This window comes from Mustela putorius, unplaced genomic scaffold (genome assembly GCF_011764305.1).
Source record: "Mustela putorius furo isolate JIRA1106 unplaced genomic scaffold, ASM1176430v1.1 tig00000040_pilon_pilon_pilon, whole genome shotgun sequence".
NCBI lineage: Eukaryota > Metazoa > Chordata > Mammalia > Carnivora > Mustelidae > Mustela > Mustela putorius.
Genome location: NW_025421261.1, coordinates 2,407,551 through 2,429,933, shown reverse-complemented (window position 1 = coordinate 2,429,933; position 22,383 = coordinate 2,407,551). Strand labels below are relative to the sequence as shown.

The window sequence follows — 22,383 nt, the reverse complement described above, 5'->3', positions numbered from 1 at the left end:
ACATCCAGGGCTCTACAAATCTGCTGTGTCCACATTAGTTCTAGTCATGCTCTTCTTTCTTCTGATGTACTAAAAAAGATTCACAAAAAGCCTTCTTGCCTCTATTTGTACACCAATACAAGCCATCCTCTCAGTAGAAGATTTGAATGATTGAACCACAGAGTGTTCATTGAATTTACTGACACATCCCTCATTTGCGACCACAGGAGAAAACAATTTCTATTGAATGATGAAGATGGGAACTAGCTTGCAGTGGGTTGAAAAGTAGAAGATGAGGAAATGAAGACAGAGATTATTTTATGATTCATTCCAGAATAATAACTGTTAAAAAGGAAGAAGAGAAAAATATGGTAGGGCAAGATAGAGAGAACTCAATGAACACAGGAAGGGACTCTGGAATTAACTGTGAGAGGAACTAATCAATACAGACAGTTCCCTAAAAGCATAGAAGGGAAGGGTGCAGAATGTCAGTAAATATCATCAATCAAGGGTATTAACTGCAAACAGCAGAACTGTCATTAGTCCAAATACAAAAAGAAATTTTTTAAATACAATAGTCCCCAAACCCCAGGGAAAGTTGAGTTAAGACTACAGAGCCAGAAACAACACTCATAGCCACAGGAACTGTTTCACCAATTATCCCTCTGCTGCCACCACTGAAAACAGACACTGCAGCTCACCATTTCACTGAGGACATGAGACCCCAGAACTTTTGCCACTGTATCACCTGAAAGCCAAAAGACTCTACCACCCCATTCAGTACAAAATGGATTCCATGTGGTGCTTTCTGTTACTCTTTTCTAAAAAGAGTTGCCTCATGCAAGTGCATGTGATTGGCAGTGCCTGTGTACCTGCAAAGAGAACACCAGAAGCAAGGGAAACTGAGAAGGTGAGTTTCGGTCTCTACCTTAGGAAGGTGGGACTCAGAGTTGGGAACATTCTCAGAAACATTATAATGATAGTGAGCTTTCAAAACAAGGACACAGGAAGTGGATGGACAGGCATTACATGTGCTAGACACTAGTAACACAGGAGGGAAGGAAGAGTGAATGCCAAGAAATTAAGATAGTTTTATAAGTTTCACGGTAGAAAACTGAGGAAGTTTCCAGCTCAATTTGCTTTTCTTTGTTGACTTTGAGGTTGGAGGTTTTGTTTTCTTTGTTGACTAAGAGTCAGAAGTCTAGAGAGTAGAAAAGGTTTGAAAAAACAAGTTGTGAAACAAACAAGGAATATCAACAGGCAATTCACAGAAGAAATGCAAATGGTGAAGAAACATATAAAAAAAAAATCAACCACACTAAATATCAGGGAAATTAAAATTAAAACCATGAGCTTTTTTTCACATATGATACTGGTGAAAAATGAAAGGCTGATGATATTGGTGATGATCTGAGGAAAGAAATGTCTCAAAGGCTGCTGGTGGGAGATTTAACTGGCTACTCTGGAGGGCACTTAACCATGTCCATTATAACCCATCGGTTCCACTTTTTGATATATTGACAACGCACCTAAAGAACATGTACCAAAGATGCTCATTTTACTGTTGTTCATGATACTGTATAAGAAAAACAAACTTCTAAAGAACCTAAGTGAAAAACATGTAAAGCAGCAACTTCGAAAGAACAGGGAGACCTATAATAGAGTGACATTAAAAGGTCTCCAAAACTTTATGTCATTTTTTTCAAATTACAGAAAGATATAAAAATTACTTTTTGTGGGGCACCTGGGTGGCTCAGTTGGTTAAGCAGTTGCCTTTGGCTCAGGTCGTGATCCTGGAGTCCCAGGATCAAGTCCCACATGAGGCCCTCTGCTCATCGGGGAGCCGGCTTCTCCCTCTGCCCCTCGCCCCTTTCATGCTCTCTTTCAAATAAATAAAATCTTTTAAAAAAAATTACTTTTTGTGTAGAAAATGACGAAGAACAGTATATGTATTTACATATAATAAAAATAAATACAATTTGTTGAAGATTGTTCACATAAATACAAAGGAAAGATACTGGGTTGAACTATATAACACTTGCCACTGCTGCTTGGCTCAGAACCACAGCAAATATGCAGCATCTCCTACCTCCACCAGCCATGCTGCTTCCCCCCACTTTCAACTAACACCTCCGCTGAGTGTTAATAGATCACCAGTGTTGTGAACCACATCTCATTCCTGAGGGGTCTGAACCCCAGTCACCATTCCCCTTCCAAGCCCTGGTTGCCACCCTTGTCCATTTACCACAACAAGAGGCATCCAAGTGAATCACCAGAATCTTAAACACATTCTTTCATTATTGATTGTGTAACAGCCCTAACTTTCCTGACAGTCAGGGCCAATTACTTTTGCCAAGATAGTGACTGTCTTCTCACGTCCAGATTCCTAGACGAGTAGCCTAAAGATTCCAGGGAAGAGCTGTAACTTATAATTCAATGGGACTCTCATCGAGTCACCTGATGGGAGTGTTTCTCCATTTTGAACTGTAACAGCACTCCAACCGGTAGTAAGGGTTAACTTACCTTCAGGGTACCTCTTGCTTGCTGACCTAAAACCTCTGATTTGTAGCAGAACTAACATGTTCCTCAAGATTTGCAGACCACTGGCCTTGAGGAGTGAAGGACCAAACTTTCCCAGAAAATAAGGCCTGACTACATTTAAAAATAATGCCCATGGATCCCAGCAAGTCTGTTCAGGGTCATGGTGGCATACATCCAACCACCTGAGCACCTGTTTCTCCTGCACACAGCCCCCCTCCCTTTTCCCATATCTTCCCCATTAAAGCCCTTTGGCTTTGCCAGAAAGATGAAGATGGCCTTTGAGACATTGTCCGCCATCTTCCTAAGTTGTTGGCTTCCTAAATTTCTATAAAGAAACTTCCTTTCCCACCATCACTTCTCTGAACTATTGTTTTCTCGTGGTGAGCAGCTAAACCGGAATTTAGAACTGGTTCTCTATCCAGTAACACTACGAGGACAATTAACCCTGCAGAGCCCATAGTAAGGTAAGAAAGCACAAATTTCCTGAGTTGGTCATTGAGAAAGATGGTAAGATGCTTCAACCTCTTAGTTCCCAGACCAAGGAAACAAACCTAAATGCAAAGGTCTTTAATTCACAGTGTACACTGATTATAGAGAATGGCATCCCAATTCTCTTAAACGATCATCTACAAAGTGGCACTTCAGTTGTGCTTTTAGGAACCCATCCCAAAGATATATCTGCTGGCAGCTCTGAATGTTTCAGAATATATTACGAGAAAAAGAATCACATAGATAGTTTTACTCCCACTGCTCCTTTGTTTTAAAATAGGTCCCTGGTCTGACGTGATGTTATATAGAACCCTGTGCCTGAGGAACAAATATTCCATAAGCCCCCATTGATAGATTCAATGTAATCCGTATCAAGATTCCAATAACACTTTTCTTTGAAAGTAGGAAAAAAGTGCTAAAATTTATATGGAACCACAAAAGACCCCAGGAGAGCCAATACAACCCTGATAAAGAACAACAAAGTGGGAAGCTGTATTATTTCAAGCTATACTATAAAGGTATAGCAATCAAAAAAGAATGGTACTTGCACAAGAACAGGCACACAGATGAATAGAATTGTATTGAGAGACTGGAAATAAAACCATGTAAATATGGTAAACTAGTATTTGACAAAGGAGCCAAGAATGCTCAATGGCAAAAAGATCATCTCTTCAATAATTGGCACTGGAAGTTGGATACTCACATGTAAAAGAATGAAATTAGACCCATATCTTAAACCACTCAAAAATTAACTCAAAAAGAATTTAAGACTTAAATGTAAGACTAGAAACCATAAAATTCCTAGTGGAAAACATAGGGAAAAAGCTCCTTGATGTAAGTCTCAGCAACAATTTTTTGGGATATGGTAACTAAAGCATAAAGAACATAAATACAAAATAAAAAATAAGTAAAAGATATTACACCAAAGGAAAAGCTTCTACACAGTGAAAGAAATAATCCACAAAATGAAAAGGCGAGCTATGGAATGAGACAAAGTACTTACAATTCATGTATCTGATAAGAGGCTAATGCCCAGAATACACAAAGAATTCATACAACTCAATAACAGAAAAACAAATAATACAATTCAAAAATGGGCAAAAGACCTGAAAAGACTTTTTTTTTCAAAGAAGATATTGAAATGGCCAACAGGTACGTGGAAAGATGCTCAATACCACTCATCATCAGCGAAATGCAAATCAAAACCATAATGAGATATCACTTCACACCTGTTAGAATGACTATCATCACAATGACAATAGATAACAAACACTGGTAGGATTGTGCAGAAAGGGGAACACTTACGCATTGTTAGTGGGAATACAAACTGGTACAGTCACTATGGAAAACAGTGTAGAGGTTCCTCAAAAAATGAAAAATAGGATAGAAGCAAGATGGTGGAGGAGTAGCAGACTGAAATCAGGTCACAGGAGTTAAACCATTCCGAACACCTACAAACTCAATGGGAGATCAAAGAGAAGAAGAGCAGCAATTCTAGGAGCAGAAAACCAACCACTTTCTGGAAGACAGGACGTGTTAAGAAGTGAATACAAAGCAACAGGAAGATAGATTACAGGGGAAGGGGCCGGGTCCTAGCAAGTGGTGGAGCAGTGGAGCATAAAATCAGAACTTTTAGAAGTCTGCTCCACTGAGGGCTATTGCTCCAGAGGCTAAGCATGGATGGAGCCCTTGTGGGGACAGTGTGGTCTCAGGTCCCCTGGAGTCACTGAAAGATCAGTCTGAGTGTGGTAGAGCTCCCAGGTATCGGAGTAGGGAAGCCAACTACAAAGACAGAGCCAACGAGTGAGTTCTCAGCTTGGGGTTACTTTAAACCATGATCCACAGCACAGCCAGACTACTGCTTTTTGAGCAGGGACCCCACAGGTGGCAAATCCAGGGAGACTCACCTTCCTTCTCTGGAGGCAGGAATCTTCTGGGTTTGGAGACTCCAAATGGGGGTGTGCACCAGAGACAGAAATACTCATTCACAGGTTGGGATAGCCCAGAGCACGGCCAGAGACCAGGGAAACGGGAGTGACTGACCCCTTTTCTCTGACAGTGCACTGAGCAGTGGGGCCCCAAGCCCCTGGCTCCTCCGGACTGGAGATTGGGAGGCCACCATTTTCATTCCCGTCCTCCAGAGCTCTATGGAAAGCATTCAGGGAACAAAAACTCCTGAGAGCAAAGTCGAGCAGATTTCTTAGGCTGGCCCCTGGCAAGGGCGGTGCAATTCTGCCTCGGGCAAAGACATTTGAGAATCACTACAACAGGCCCCTCCCCCAGAAGATCAACAAGAACATCCAGCCAAGACCAAGCTCACAGATCAAGAACAGCGTAACTCCAGAGCTAGGGGAAAGCAATGCATGGAATTCATGGCTTTCTCCTCATGATGCTTTAGTCTGGCAAAATTAAATGAATTTTTTTTATTTTATATTTTTCTTATTTTAATTTTTTAACTTTTCCTCTTTCCTCTTTTAACATTTTTTAACTAGCTTATCTTAATAATACCTTTCTTTAAAAAAATCTTCTTAAACCTTCAATTATTATAGTCAAATTTTATCCTTCATTATATTTAACCTTATTTTTTGTATACATACAAGGTTTTTTTTTTTTTCTAAAAAATTTTGGGATACAATTTCATCTTATAGATCAAAATATACCCTAAATCTAGCACAGGGATTTGTTCTCGTCTCCAGCCTGAGCACATTCTCTCCCCCCTTTTTCTCCCTTCTTTCTTTTTCCAGCCAACTTGTCAATTCCTTTTTTAGAATTCTTTTTAGTTGTTATCTTTACAGTCATATTCCATCCCTTCATCGTGTTTACCCTTATTTTTGTATATGTGTTTTTCTTTCTTTAAAATTTTGGGAGGTGGTTTTTTCTAAGAGACCAAAATACACCCAAAATCAAGTGGGTGGCTCTGTTCTATTCAGCAGCCTAATATACGTGTGTGTGTGTGTGTGTGTGTGTGTGTGTGTGTGTATGTGTGTGTGCATTTTTAAAATTTCTTTTTATCCCTTCCTTCTCCCCCCATTTTGGGGTCTCTCTTGATTTGGTTAGAATACACTTTTCTGAGGTCTTTGCCACCCTTTTAGTATTTTAATCTCTCATTCATATATTCTTATCTGGATAAGATGACAAGGCAGAAAAACTTACCACAAAAAAAAAAAAAAAAAAAAGAACAAGAGGCAGTACCAACAGCTAGGGACCTAATTAATACAGACATTGGTAATGTGTCACATCTACAGTTCAGAATGACAATTCTCGAGGTGCTAGCTGGGCTTCAAAAAGGCATGGAGAATTTTAGAGAAATGCTTTCTGAAGAAATAAAATCCCTTTCTGAAGAAATAAAAGAACTAAAATCTAACCAAGCTGAAATCAAAATAACTATTAATGAGGTACAATCAAGAATGGAGGCTGTTACTGCTAGGATAAATGAGGCAGAAGAGAGAATTAGTGATAGAGAAGACCAAATGATGGGGAATAAAGAAGCTAAGCAAAAGAGAAAAAAAACTACTAGACCATGAAGGGAGAATTCAAGAGATAAGCGATACCATAAGATGAAATAATATTACAATAACTGGGATTCCAGAAGAAGAAGAAAGGGGGGACAGAAGGTATATTTGAGCAAATTATAATAGAGAATTTTGCTAATATGGCAAAGGGAACAAGCATCAAAACCCAGGAGGCAGAGAGAACCCCCCTCAATATCAATAAAAATAGGTCCATACCCCATCATCTAATAGTAAAACTTACTAGTCTTAGTGACAAAAAGAAAATCCTGAAAGCAGCTTGGGACAAGAAGTCTGTAACATACAATGGTAGAAATATTAGATTGGCAGCAAATATATCCACAGAGACCTGGCAGGCCAGAAAGGACTGGCATGATATATTCAGAGCACTAAATGAGAAAAATACGCAGCCAAGAATATATACCCAGCTAGGCTACCATTAAAAATAGGAGAGATAAAAATCTTCCAGGACAAACAAACAAAACAAAAGAATTTGCAAACACCAAACCAGTCCTATAGGAAATATTGAAAGGGGTCCTCCAAGCAAAGAGAGAGCATAATGGGAAACCTGGGTAGCTCAATGGGTTAAAGCCTCTGCCTTCGGCTCAGGTCATGATCCCAGGGTCCTGGGATTAAGCCCTGCATTGGGCTCTCTGCTTGGTGGGGAGGTTGCTTCCTCCTCTCTCTCTTTGCCTGCCTCTATGCCTGTCTGTCTGTCAAATAAGTAAATAAATAAATAAAAGAGCATAAAAGTAGACCAGAAAGGAAAAGAAACAATATACACTAACAGTCACCTTACAGGTAATACAAGGGCACTGAATTCATATCTTCCAATAGTTACTCTGAATGTAAATGGGCTAAATGCCCCCAATCAAAACACACAGGGTATCAGAATGGACAAAAAAACAAAACCCATCAATATGCTGTCTGTAAGAAACTCATTTTAGACATGAAGACCCCTCCAGATTTAAAGTGAGGGGGTGATCACAGCTTTGTAGTAAAGCTTGAAATCAGGTAACATGATGCCCCCAGTTTTATTTTTGTTTTTCAACATTTCCTTAGCGATTCGGGGTCTCTTCTGATTCCATACAAATTTTTGCATTATTTGCTCCAGCTCTTTGAAAAATACTGGTGGAATTTTTATCAGAATGGCATTAAAAGTATAGATTGCTCTAGGCAGTATAGACATTTTAACAATGTTTATTCTTCCAATCCAAGAGCATGGAATGGTCTTCCATCTTTTTGTGCCTTCTTCAATTTCTTTCATGAGTGTTCTGTAGTTCCTCGAGTACAGATCCTTTACCTCTTTGGTTAGGTTTATTCCCAGGTATCTTATGGTTCTTGGTGCTATAGTAAATGGAATCAATTATCTAATTTCCCTTTCTGTATTTTCATTGTTAGTGTATAAGAAAGCCACTGATTTCTGTACATTGACTTTGTATCCTGCCACGTTACTGAATTGCTGTATGAGTTCTAGTAGTTTGGGGATGGACTCTTTTGGGTTTTCCATATAAAGAATCATGTCATCTGCGAAGAGAGAGTTTGACTTCTTCATTGCCAATTTGGATACATTTTATTTCAATAAAGACATACAAATGGCTATCAGACACATGAAACAATGTTCATCATCACTAGCCATCAGGGAGATTCAAATTAAAACCACATTGAGACACCACCTTACACCAGTTAGAATGGCCAAAATTAGGAAGATAGAAAACAACGTGTGTTGGAGGAGATGTGGAGAAAGGAGAACCCTCTTACACTGTTGGTGGGAATGCAAGTTGGTGCAGCCACTTTGGAGAACAGTGTGGAGATTCCTCAAGAAATTAAAAATAGAGCTTCCCTAGAACCCTGCAATTGCACTACTGGGTATTTACCCCAAAGATACAGATGGAGTGAAAAGAAGGGCCATCTGTACCCCAATGTTTATAGCAGCAATGGCCACGGTCGCCAAACTGTGGAAAGAACCAAGATGCCCTTCAACAGACGAATGGATAAGGAAGATGTGGTCCATATACACTATGGAGTATGATGCCTCCATCAGAAAGGATGAATACCCAACTTTTGTAGCAACATGGACGGGACTGAAGACTCTTCACACTGGAAGAGTGAAATAAGTCAAGCAGAGAGAATCAATTATCATATGGTTTCACTTATTTGTGAAGCATAAGAAATAGCATGGAGGACAAGGGGAGTTGGAGAGGAGAAGGGAGTTGAGGGAAATTGGAAGGGGAGGTGAACCATGAGAGACTATGGACTCTGAAAAACAATCTGAGGGGTTTGAAGGGGCGAGGGCTGGGAGGTTGGGGGAACAAGGTGGTGGGTATTAGAGAGGACACGGATTGCAAGGAGCACTGGGTGTGGTGCAAAAACAATGAATACTGTTACGCTGAAAATAAGTTTAAAAAAATGAAAAAAAATCTTTAGAAAATAAATAAATCTTTTTAAAAATAAATAAATAAAGTGAGGGGGTGAAAAACAATTTACCATACTAATGGGCATCAGAAGAAAGCTGGGGTGGCGATCCTTATATCAGATCAATTAGATTTTAAGCCAAAAACTATAAAAAGAAATGAGGAAGGAAGCTATATCTTATTCAAAGGGTCTGTACAACAAGAAGATCTAACAATTTTAAATATCTATGCCCCTAACATGGAAGCAGTCAACTATATAAACCAATTAATGACAAAATCAAAGAAACACATTGACAGTAATACAGTAATAGTAAGGGACTTTAACACCCCTCTCACTGAAATGGGGACAGATCATCCAAGCAAAATATCAACAAGGAATAAAGACCAAAAAGGACACACTGGACCAGATTGACATCACAGATCTATTCAGAACATTCCACCCCAAAGCAATAGAACACACATTCTTCTCTAGTGTACATGGAACATTCTCCAGAATAGATCACATCCTGGGTCATAAGTCAGGTCTCAACCAATACCAAAAGATTGGGATCATTCCCTGTGTATTTTCAGACCACAATGCTCTGAAGCTAGAATTCAATCATAAGAGGAAAGTGAGAAAGAACTCAAATACATGGAGGCTAAAGAGCATCCTACTAAACAAAGAATGGGTCAACCAGGAAATTAAAGAAGTATTGAAAAAATTCATGGAAACAAATGATAATGAAAACACAACTGTTCAAAATCTGTGGGACACAGCAAAGGCGGTTCTGAGCAGAAAATTCGTAGTGATAAAAGCCTTTTTTCAAGAAACAAGAAAGGTCTCAAGTACATGGCCTAACCCTACACCTAAAGGAGCTGGAGAAGAACAGCAAAGAAAGCCTAAACCCAGCAGGAGAAGAGAATCATAAAGATCAGAGCATAAACCAATGAAATAAATAGAAACCAAAAAAACAAGAGAACAAATCAACGAAACTAGGAGCTGGTTCTTTGAAGAATTAATGGTTGATAAACACCTGGCCAGACTTATCAAAAAGAAAAGAGAAGGGACCCAAATAAATAAAATCATAAATGATAGAGAAGAGATCACAGCCAACACCAAAGAAATAAAACGATTATAAGAACATATTATGAGCAACTCTACGCCAACAAATTTAACAATCTGGAAGAAATGAATGCATTCCTAGAAACATATAAACTACCACAACTGAACCAGGAAGAAATAGAAAACCTGGACAGACCTATAACCAGTAGGGAGATTGAAGCAGTCATCAAAAATCTCCCAACAAACAAGAGCCCAGGGCCAGACGGCTTCCCAGGGGAATTCTACCAAACATTTAAAGAAGAATTAATACCCATTCTCCTGAAACTGCTCCAAAAAATATAAATGGAAGGAAAACTGTCAAACTCTTTTTATGAAGTCAGCATTGCCTTGATCCTAAAACCAGGCAAAGACCCCATCAAAAAAAGAGAATTACAGACCAATATCCTTGATGAACACAGATGCAAAATTTCTCACAATGATACTAGCCAACAGGATCCAACAGTATATTAAAAGAATTATTCACCAGGACCAAGTGGGATTTATTTCTGGGCTGCAAGGCTGGTTCAACATCAGCAAATCAATCAATGTGATACAATACATTAATAAAAGAAAGAACAAGAACCATATGATACTCCCAATAGATGCTGAAAAAGCATTTGGCAAAGTACAGCATCTTTTCTTGATCAAAACTCTTCAAAGCGCCGGGATAGAGCGTACATTCCTCAATATCATCAAAGTCATCTATGAAAAATCCACAGTGAATATCTTCATCAATGAGGAAAAACTGAGAGCTTTTCCACTAAGATCAGGAACATGGCAGCAATGTCTATCACCACTGCTATTCAACATAGTACTAGAAGTCACAGCCTCAGCAATCAGACATCAAAAAGAAATTAAAGGTATCTGAATGAGCAAAGAATCTAAATGCTCACTCTTTGCAGATGATATGATATTATATGTGGAAAACCCAAAAGACTCCAGTCCAAAACTGCTAGAACTTGTACAGGAATTCAGTAAGGTATCAGGATATAAAAGCACAGAAATCAGTTGCATTTTTATACACCAACACCAAGACCGAAGAATGAGAAATTAAGGCGTCGATCACATTTACAATTTCACCCAAAATCATAAGATACCCAGGAATAAACCTAACCAAAGAGGCAAAGAATCTGTACTGAGAAAACTATAAAGTACTCCTGAAAGAAACTGAGGAAGACACAAAGAAATGGAAAAACATTCCATGCTCATGAATTAGAAAAACAAATATTGTGGAAATGTCTATGCTACCTAAAGCAGTCTACACATTTAAGGCAATCCCTATCAAAATACAATCAATTTACTTCAAAGAAATAGAACAAATCTAAAATTTATATGGAACCACAAAAGACCCCAAAATAGCCACAGGAATGTTGAAAAAGAAAGCCAAATTTGGTGGCAACACAATTCCAGACTTCAAGCTCTATTACAAAGCTGTCATCATCAAGAGAGTATGGTACTGGCACAAAAACAGACACATAGATCAATGGAACAGAATAGAGAGCCCAGAAACAGACCCTCAACTCTATGGTCAACTAATCTTTGACAAAGCAGGAAAGAATAACCAATGGAAAAAAGACAAATCTCTTCAACAAATGGTGTTGGGAAAATTAGGACAGCCACATGCAGAAAAATGAAACTGGACCATTTCCTTACACCACACACAAAAATAGACTCAAATTGGATGAAAGACCTCAATGTGAGACAGCAATCCATCAAAATCCTTGAGGAGAGCACAGGCAGCAATCTCTTCGACCTCAGATGCAGCAACTTCTTTCTAGGAACACTACCAAAGGCAAGGGAAGCAAGGGCAAAAAAGAACCATTGGGACTTCATCAAGATCAAAAGCTCTTGCACAGCAAAAGAAACAGTCAACAAAACCAAAAGACAAGTGATAGAATGGGAGAAGATATTCATGAATAACATATCAGATAAAGGATTAGTATCCAAAGTCTATGAAGAACTTGTCAAACTCAACACCCAAAGAACAAATAATCCATCAAGAAATGGGCAGAGGACATGAACAGACATTTCTGCAAAGACATCCAGATGGACAAAAGACACATGAAAAAGTGCTCCACATCACTCGGCATCAGGAAACAACAAATCAAAACCACAATGAGATACCATCTCACACCAGTCAGAATGGCTAAAATTAACAAGTCAGGAAATGACAGATGTTGGCAAGGATGTGGAGAAAGGGAAATCCTACAGTTTGTGGGTATGCAAGCTGGTGCAGCCACTCTGGAAAAAAGCATGGAGGTTCCCCAAAAAGTTGAAAATAGAGCTACCCTATGACCAACCCAGCAATCACACCACTGGATATTTACCCAAAGATACAAATGTAGTGATCCAAAAGGGAACATGCACCCAAATGTTTATAGCAGCAATGCCCACAATAGCCAAACTATGGAAAGAACCTAGATATCCACCAACAGATGAATTGATAAAGAAGAAGTGGTATATATGTATGTGTGTGTGTGTGTGTGTGTGTATGTGTGTGTATATATATGTATATATGTGGGCATATATATATATATATATATATATATATAATGGAATACTATGCAGCTATCAAAAGAAATGAAATCTTGCCATTTGCAATGACATGGATGGAACTAGAGGGTATTAGGCTGAGTGAAATAAGTCAATGAGAGAAAGACAATTATCATATGATCTCCCTGATATGAGGAATTTGAGAGGGGGGCTTAGGGGATAGGGAAGGAAAAAATGAAACAAGATGGGATCAGGAGGGAGACAAACCGTAAGAGACTCTTAATCTCACAAAACAAAAGAAATCCTGCTACTGGAGACCACATAACATGCATGGACCTTGAAGGCATTATACTAAGTAAAATAAGTCAGAGGAAGACAAATACTTCATGGTATCACCTATATCACCTATATGTGGAATCTAAAAACAAAACAAACAAAAAAAATTCATAATCAGATATACGGTTACCAGATCAGAGATGTGAGAAAATTGAATGAAAGCAGTGAAAAGGTACAGACTTCCAGTTATAAGTTAAATAAGTACTGGAGATATACTATACATTTTAACTAAAATAAATACTGCTGTATGGCATATTTAAACGTTTCTAGGAGAGTAAAATGTTAAGTTTTATCACAAGGAAAAAAAGCACTTTTTTTCTTATATCTATATGAGATAATGAGTGTTAACTTGTTGCAAAAATCATTTCGCAATACATGCCAATAAATCATTACATTTTACCTCTTAAACTTATATAGTGCTCTATGTCAGTTACATCTCAGTACAACTGAAAGGAAAAAAAAGAAAATATTCCATTAGGACTTGGACAGGATAGCTGACATGTGACTATACCACATATGCTTATGCCTATCAGATTGAATTGCCCGCCCTTCCGAAAAGGAAGGGGTCCGCCATGGTCAATCTTCCACCAAGCAGTTGGTTGTTTACCTTGAGAACTGGTGCTTCAGCAGAGGGCTGGCCTGGATTGTTGACATGTTGGACATTCAGAGGTCACAGTAGCTAGACTGGCCTTGGTAAGTGGGAACACATGCTGCGGGGCTCCTGCAGAGCTCCACCTCTGCCACCACAGTCCCTTCTTCTATGGGCCCACTGTGGCGGCACAGAGGTGGTAAATGAAAAAGGCAGGCTGACCACAACTGGCCATGTCTTTCTGTCTGCCTGGTTGTGTATGCCTCGTCTGTGCTAGGCGCATTGTGACCACTTCCACATGAACAAGCACATTTGCTTCTGGCATCTACCACTGCCTAGCAGTCCTTATCTAGTTTAACTGTGAACCGCTTCTGTGGTCACAGAAAGTAGATGACCTCTGGAAAGATTCTGTCTTCCCACAATCTTTAAAGACCTAGTCAAAGCGATACTGCAGCTACTGTCCATTTTCAATTTCCACCCACATACCAAATGGCTCATTTGCACACCAGGCTCGGACTTTTCCTTCCTCTTGTAGCCAGTTATAAGAAAGTCTCCACATAGCCATGTATGTAAGCTGAGGAAAAGATGCATGTCTACTAGCCTTGAAAAGCTGGGATCTAGACTTGCTTATGCAGCTGGCACACCCGCTTTGTTCCCTGTCCTGCTCTGTTCCAGATGTACTACACCTCCAGCTAATCATTGTTGCTGGGTCTGCCTGACCTCAGGACTTGGTGGGTCCCCAAGAACTCAGCTCATTATGGGCAGTTCCAAGTCCATGGCCCTTTGCTGATTCCATGACCAGCTGCTTTTTTTTTTTTTTTTTTTCTTAACCAGAACCCAGTGGTATACCAGGTGTTTCTGGCATATTATTCTCCTTCTTAAGGACATATAATTCTATTCTGCTTATAGCATGGACTTGCACTTAGCCTCCCTGACCCCTTGCTTGCTTGGCTATGGTGCACTGTTTTACTGTAATGTTGTTGCTAATATTGTGTCCCTTTTCTGTAATAAACTCTAGATTTGTAAGGATTGTCATTGTGGGTTCTGTGCATCTTTTAGCAATTAAATTCTGCTCAACCATCACTGTTAATGCCAAAACCTAGAAAACTGAATACTCAGAACAGATTAATTAGCTGATTATTTACTGATAAATGTTGTTGCGGTTTTTCAACAAAACTACCACTTTGGTTATTATATCCAACATTAAAGATTTCTCTTACAGTTGTTTGGTCAATCAGTAGCTTTTTAAATTTTTTTTATTGTAAAATAAAACACAGATACAGAAACCCAAACAAAGAGATGTGATGAACAGAGTTTAACCTTGTTATAACATACACTCTTGTAACCACCATTCAAGAAATAAAACTCTGGAAGGCATTTCAGGAGCTCCTTCATGTACAGCTTCCTAACTACTATCCTTTTTTCCCCCTGAAAGTAGCTGCTCTCCTGACTTTTATAGTAATCACTTCTCTGCATTTCTCTATAGGTTTATCAGCCAACCATATAACCCAAAGATACCAGTTTAGTCTTCTCTACCTTTTAAAATGTCATGTGTTTTCTAAATTTCTCTTAACTTACAGCTACCTATATAAGAAGAACATACGAGGTTTGATCTAGAGTTTCCCACTACCTGGTCTTGCTGACTGTACATCTACAGTCCCATTCAGTGTGTTCCTCTGCCTTCTCTGTACCCTGCAAACTAGCGGCTGCACACAGAGACTAGATCAGATTTAGGTTTGAAGTCTTCAAACCTAAACTGTTAAGAAGTTGGTTAGTAGTGTTTTGTTCTTTCATGTACCAATATTGGCTTTTCTCCCTTTGTGACATTAGCAGCTGTGGATGCTCAATGTTACCAATCCCTATGTTGATATCACCTTAGTTTTTTTTTTTTCTAGTGTTCTTTCTGTAACACATTAATGAGGAAGGACCCATCATAAAACTGGATTATTACATATTGACAACAATTTGTGACCTTTACATCTGAAATTCATATTTGCTGGATATAAAATCCTTGGCTCAATTATTCTTTGCTTGAGCATCTTAAATAAGTGATCCCAATTTGTTCTTGCCTAAAACATTAAAAAGTCTGATGATAATTTCATTTGTTTTAACCTGTAAGTCATGTCTGTTTATGTCTTGAAGTCCAAATGACTTTTTGTCTTTTTCTTTAAAGTTCATATACTTTTTTTGGATGCCTGAGTGGCTCAGTCAGCTAAGAGTCTGACTTCAGCTCAGTCATGATCCCAGAGTCCTGGGATCAAGTCCTTCAGCAGAGTTGGGTCCCCTGCCCAGCGAGGATCCTGATTCTCCCTCTGCCTGCCACTCCCCCTGCTTGTACTCCAGCATGCTCACACTCCACCTCTCTCTCTCTGATAAATAAATAAATAAATAAAATCTTTTAAAAAATAAAGTTCGCATAATTTTACTAGATACATCTTGGTCATACCTGGTTTAAATTCACAGGTCCAGAGTGTATTCTTCTCATATGTCATTTTGAATCTTTTTTGCTGTTTCTTTCAAGAAAATTCTGAATGATAGTTTCTAGGGTTAAGTCTGCTTCCTTGCTCTTATTCACTTCTTCAGGGACTCATATTATCTGTATGCTCCATGTTCTATCTTCAATAATTGTCAATTTTGCTTGAATCCTTTATCTCTTATTTTTTTAACTAAACATTTTCCTTTTAAACATCTGTTTCTTTAGGATATCACCTATTCTGCTGATCCATTCTCGTGTTCCTTCTAGTTACTTTTCATTTATCAAGATTTCCCCTTTTTCCTAATCATTTCCTGAATTCCGTCACATCATCTCTGAACTCTTTCATGTGTATATCAATTTCTTAATGTCTTTTAGATCGAACTCAAAAAGGTCACGGTTTTGTTAGGGAGGTTAAGGATGCTATTTGGCTCCTTACCAACTCTTTTCTCTTAAGACTCTGAATGGGCTTTGACCTCAGTGATTCTCTACACCTCACTTTTGGTTCTCCTGAACATGTGGAAGAAACTGTGGCTTACAGAATCTCCCTCTTCTTTTGTTTCCCTATGGTATTCAAAAATTTGGCACTTGCTTTCTGGATTTTTTTTTCTTTTACTTTCCTGCTTTTGTCTTTCTCTTTCAAATCTTGTCTCTACTGTCCCCATCTGGCTCAGTGTTGATTCCACTTCCAACAGCATCTCCAGTGTGGAACGCTGCCCAAGTCAGCTACAGAAGATAGTTTCAAGAGTTCACACTGGCTACACTGCTGTAGCACCTTCAGACCTTGCCATACTCACCGACTACTGACCGGCCCAAACCCCTCCCACTTCCAGCTGCTGTTCTCAAAGTAGACCATTCCACTACCAGTGAACAGAAAGAAGTTGACTATCTTGCTATTTCTCCTTTAAGGGTCCTACGGTTGTCCTGTTATCTTTACTTTTCTTCCACGTGGATGCCAATACCTTTTTAGATGTTATGTCTATGGATGATTACTCCCCATCTGCTTTACTGTTGGGGTTCGTAGAACACTCACCTAGCTTTGCGTAAATGTTGCTCAAGGGTGTTTTGCTATCTAAGTGCTCCTGGTTTCTGGGATCACCCCGTTCTCCTTATTTCTTCCTACTTTTCTGAATCCCCTTATCATTGTCCTTGTGAGCACCACCTCCATGTCCACACCTTAAATAATGGTTGTTCTCCAGCATTTTGCCATAGGCCCCCCGTCTCGTCTCATTCTCCACACTACTTGGGACCTTCCTTTTCTCCACTTGTCTCCTCCTTTTCAAGTCAATATAAGTACCAAATGAAGGAAACAGACTTTAAATACAAAGAATATAGATTTTAGGGGAATTGTTGGAGACACAGTTGAGATACTGAGAATGATGTTAGGCTCACAGCATTTAAAATTTGTTTTATGAAGTTTCAGAAGTCCTGTGGATGTGGCCTTCTGGATTCAATGTCACCCCCTGATCATCAGGATGTGATTAGGTATTTTTATTTAGAGATAAGCACCTCTATGGACCTACTTAAGGAAAAATGTAGGACTCCTCTTACAGAGAATAGTTAATTTAGGTCAATTTTTTTTTCCCATTGAATCAACAAAAGAGTACAGCTGATTCTGAAATATATGAAGTAAGGTATTTCATATGAAACATCATCTACTCTGTACCTGATCCAATTAATACTACAAAAATATGGGAAAATGCAATAAATACTGGTTGGTTATTGGGTGGCTTACTGTATAATCATGATAAACTGTGCTACTGGACTTTTCCTGGAATCTTACTTAATCAGTGTCTGCCAAATAATTTTAAGATTGTGTGCAAAATTTAATTTTAAGATTTAATTTGTGTGATTTATTTCTATTTTCTAAATGATGGAACAGTGATCTCTAAACAAAACTTTCACACTGCTAATCTCTATAAGTAATTTAGCCACAACTAGGATGCATTAGTCAGGGAAATTTAAAAACAATTCTAAAAACACCCCTTGATTCTTTACCTGGGAAAAGCAATTCGATAGGCCTTTTGGTTCTCTAGTGGCCAGTGGCAGCCACAGCCGAAATGAAGGAACTGTGTTTATTCAGCATGGAAGAATCACCCAGAAAGAATCTGGAAAGTCATGGTGCAAAAATTCTGCTAAAAATTTTCAAGTAGTTTTCTATCAGTTTAGTTGGGTTTAATTAGTTTAAAGTACCACTAACTCTGAGAATAAATCCTGTTATTTGGTTTAGCAGAGATAAATCTAATTGCTGTTAGAAATGTGTCTTGGTTTGTAGGTAGCAGCCAGTAAGATGAGCAAGGCAGCGCGGACACAGGATGAAGAGCCTCTTTTATTCTCCTTAACCACGTTCCCCCTTTCCATCTCAGCAAATCGCTAACTGCTGCAGGTCTTCATTTTTGTCTCCTGTGCCCCTTCCTACTACTTTAGTGTGTGTGCTACTTCCCTTCCCAGTCTTAATCGCATGAAAACACTGCAGTCAGTATATACGTATAGGACTTGCATCCTTAGAGTGGTCTGAGATGTTGAATGATAATATAGAAGTCAGGGTCATAGAAGCGACACTCAAAAGAGAGGATTAAAAAAATAAAAGCACAACTTACAAAGATATCCCAAGATTAACAGAAACCAACACAGGATGATGCAGTGTGTGCTGGGCTGCAGCAGTGGGAGGTCATTAACACCACTGGGCCGAAAAGGAGACGAGAGGAAACAGTCCCCAGAACAGAGAGAGCTGCCGGTCCCAACCCACAACCCGTAGGAGGAGGGAAAGGAACCCATTCCTCAACTCCTCTCTCCGAGCCCTCCGGTTTCCTGCCCGCGGAAACAAGGCCAGAAGAGCCCGGCTCAGGCCTGCAGAGGACAGCTTCGAGGGACACACGTGTGGGGGGTGAAGACCAGCAAATGCGTCCACCGAAGGTATCCCGGTCACTTCGTATGTGAAGCCTTGTTACTAGCTTCTACCGGAATCGGTGGAAACTTACCGCTGTGGAATGATATTCTGTGTCACAGAAGAACAACTGGAAGTCAACAAACACCTGCAAACGCAGCAAAATGTTTGCTGAATAAAGAAAACGGAGACTGAACTGTAAGCACAGTACTGAAGTTAGGGGCGATGGGGCGCTGGGGCTCGGGGAGTCCAGTCTCGGCCCTCGCTCAGGCCATGACCCTGGGGTCCTGCGACGGAGCCCGCGTCTGGCTCCTCGCGCACACGGGGTCTTCTCCCCGGCTGTGCTCCCTCAATCTCTCTCGCAAAGAAGTAGATATTTAAAAGATAAATAAACACAAAATAAAGTTAGGGGAGTAGAACGGATCTTACGTTCCCGGCAATGTGGACGCTACCCTACAACGGCTGCCGCCGCAGCTTTACGTACTAGGTACCTGGATGAAGACCGGACGCCTGGACGGACGGACGGACGGACTTACCGACGTTTCGGGGAACTTGACACGCATGACCTTGACTGTCCCCTCGTCCGGCCCCTACACTGCGCAGACGAGGAACTGGGCGTTTCAACCCGTTTACAGCGCGATACAGAATTCGAACCCAAATCACAGGACTCTAGGCTGTTCCGGCTAAATCGGGCTGTCGCGGGAGCCCCGCCGGTTCCGTCGCCAAGTGTGCGGCGCAGGGCGGCACCCCGCGCCCCGAGATCGAGCCCCGCCTCGGGCTCCCTGCTCAGCGGGAAGCCTGCTTCTCGCTCTCCCGCTGCCCCTGCTTGCGCTGCGTCTCTGTCAAATAAATCAATCAAATCTTTAGAAAAACAGTAAAACACGCGCTCTCAGACTGACTCTTCAGAGCGTGCTTCGGGCACGTCCAAGCCCGCTCCGGGCGACGCTCGCGCATGCGCAAATACTCTCCAGGCGACCCTCGCGCATGCGCAAATACTCTCCGGGCGACGCTCGCGCATGCGCAAATACTCTCCGGGCCGCAGCCCCTTTTCGGCGGGAATTCGGGCGCGTCCCCTCGTGTCCGTGAGGCCCCGGGAGCGGCGAACGCGTCGACGCCAGGACTCGAGTCGCAGAGTCCCCCGACGCCCCGAAGGGTCACTTCCGAAAGAAGCGGAGGTTCCGTGTCCGACCCACAAGGCCCACCCCGGCCTCACCCTCGGCTCCGTCCGCATGGCTTCCCAGGGAGGTGCGGGAGGCAGCAGCCCCAGCGCGGCTCCACGTTGGTCCCGCAGACGTGACTCCCGTGTCACCGGCCCAGCGCGCCGACCCACGAACGAGCCCTTGCCCAGCGCTGGTGAGCGTCGGATTCCTGCAGCGGGACGTTGCGGGCGCCCTTGCTCCGGGCGAGGCTCCACTCCGGCCCCGCCGGGCGCGGGCGGCCTCACGCTCCCGGGTCGCCCCGGGTCGCCCCGGTCCGCCCGCCGCCGCCGCCGCCCGCCCGCGCGCCCCGCACGCAACGTCGCCCCGCCGCGCTCCTGCCGGTCCTCCGTCGGGGCCTTCGGGGCAACGCCTTCGCGACGTCCGACGGACTAACGTAGAAAATACCAAAAGGCTTGTTTTTGCGGCAGAAGCCACGTCGTCAGGGCCACCGGCGGTCATTCCCGACGGACCGGTCCGAAGCGGCCCCTCGGTGGCGGGCGGCGAGGGGCGCGCACCGCCCGCTGCTCCCTGAGGAAATCCCGGCCGTGGCACCGGAGACGCGTCCCGAGGAGCCGCGCACTTTCCCGCCGCGCGGGCGGCCTCGAAGGAAGTCCGGCTCGGCGGGCTCTTCGGGGTCCGGGAACGCAGCGCGCCGAGGGGCAGAAGGCGCCGTCGCGGACGCGGAGTCCGGCCCCAGCCCCTGCCTGCGTCCGCGCGCGGCGGCGGGGACCGGACGCGCGGGAGACGACCGCGGGGGCGCACGTCGCAGCGGACGCACGCGGGCCCCAGCGCGGGGGGCCCCGAAGCTTCGGCGCCCAGCGGTGTGCGGTGGCCCCGACGCCCGGCGTCGCAGCGGAGGCCCCGCGGAATGGCGACGCCGCTCGCCCCGCCAGGCTCGTCTTCGGCGCTCGGACCCCGACGGGCCCCGCGGAGAGAAACGGCCGCGCGGCGGGGCTCGAGCCAGGCGCAAAGTGTCCGGGCGTCCGCACGCAGCCCCTCCTCACAGGGCCCTGGACGGAGAGGGCCGGGCGGCACGAGCGGGCGCACGCGGAACCGAAGGCCCCCGCGGCGGGCGTCTTTCCCGCTGGCCGCGCCCGGGGCCTGAGCTCCGCACCGTCGGAGGCCGCGCGGGGCGGGGAGGCGCGGGCGAGGGCGCGGGCGCGGCCGTCGGGGACCGGCGCAGCCTGGCGTCGCCGGAGTCCACCGCCAGGGGGCGACCCCCGCACGCCGCGGGGGCTCTGGGAGGAAACGGGGCCGGGGGAGCGGGAGGGGGGGGGGGGGTCCGCTCTGGGGCGCGACCCTTACCTCCAGGTAGTACAGGTCCACGGTCGTGATCTGCGAGTCGAGGAAGTCCTCGTAGGTGCTGAACTGGGTGACGATGTTGTCCACGGCGTCCACGCCGTCGTCCCGGTCCATCGCCGCCGGCCGCGGGCGTCCCTAGCGACGGAGACGCGGCGCCGGGCGCGCGGCACCGCCCCCTCCCCCCGCCGCGGTCCCGGAGCCGCCGCGCAGCCGCGGGCGCTAGTCCCGCCCCCGCGGCCCCGAGTCCCCGCCCCCGCGCGGCCTCGCTCCGCGGCGGGGATGCCCGGGGAGCGCCCGGCTCCTGCGCGGTTCCTGCGGGCAGCGCCCTGCGGAGAGGCCGCGGGAGAGGGCCTCGGATGAGTCGCCACGTCCTCGAGGTCTCCGGAAGCCTAGTTACTGCGACGGTTCGGATACGGGAGGAATGTGTGACTTTCCCGACCTGAAGGAATTCCGTGCAAGTATCTTTGAAGACCTCTTTTGGCCCCAAGTGCTTGTTTTTAAACTTTTTTATTTTTAAAACGGATTTAAAGTCATCAACACGACAGCTGGCCAACCTTTTTAGAACTCCGATTAGATTTTAATACTTTACAGATATTTGGAAATTAACGCAGTGCAATACTGAGCCTGTGGTAGTGGCTCCACGGCTTGAATTGCTTTTGAAGATTTTCAGATGAGCTAAAAAAAAAAAATTAATGAAAACACCTGGTAAGATACTGGGCGGTCAGTCAGCCTCCCCAGTTTGAAAAGGTCATCTCAAAAATGGGAGTGTCACAGTGTACACATTTTAAGTGATATAGACACAACAATCTCAAGATTTCACTGACTTATTTTTTAATTAATGAAAATATCTTGAAATATTTTAAAAGGCATTTTGGAATTCTTTTAATGCGATTTAATCATTGAATTCAGAAGAACAGAAAGGATAGGGAAATCCTAAATACTCACAATACGGAAGCAACACCACCAACACAAAAAGGGACACCTGGCTGGCTCGGTCAGTAGAGCATGCAACTCTTGATCTCAGGGCGGTGGGTCGGACCCCCATGTTGGGTGGAGCCTATCTTTAAAAAAAAAGAAAGAAAATACGACAA

General features: G+C 43.2%; 1 protein-coding gene across 2 annotated transcripts in view; it reads right to left on the bottom strand.

Annotated features, from left to right (window-relative positions):
- Positions 1 to 21,465, bottom strand: part of CFAP299 (cilia and flagella associated protein 299) — a 599,384-nt gene extending 577,919 nt beyond the window's left edge. Inside the window, exon 1 of one of the 2 annotated variants that reach the window (XM_045073527.1) lies at positions 21,296 to 21,465. In XM_045073527.1, the coding sequence (XP_044929462.1) occupies positions 21,296 to 21,406 (111 nt within the window). In that variant the 5' untranslated portion in view covers positions 21,407 to 21,465. The remainder of the gene's footprint in view (positions 1 to 21,295) is intronic. The other variant, XM_045073214.1, reaches the window with a different exon arrangement.
- Positions 21,466 to 22,383: the final 918 nt, after the last annotated feature.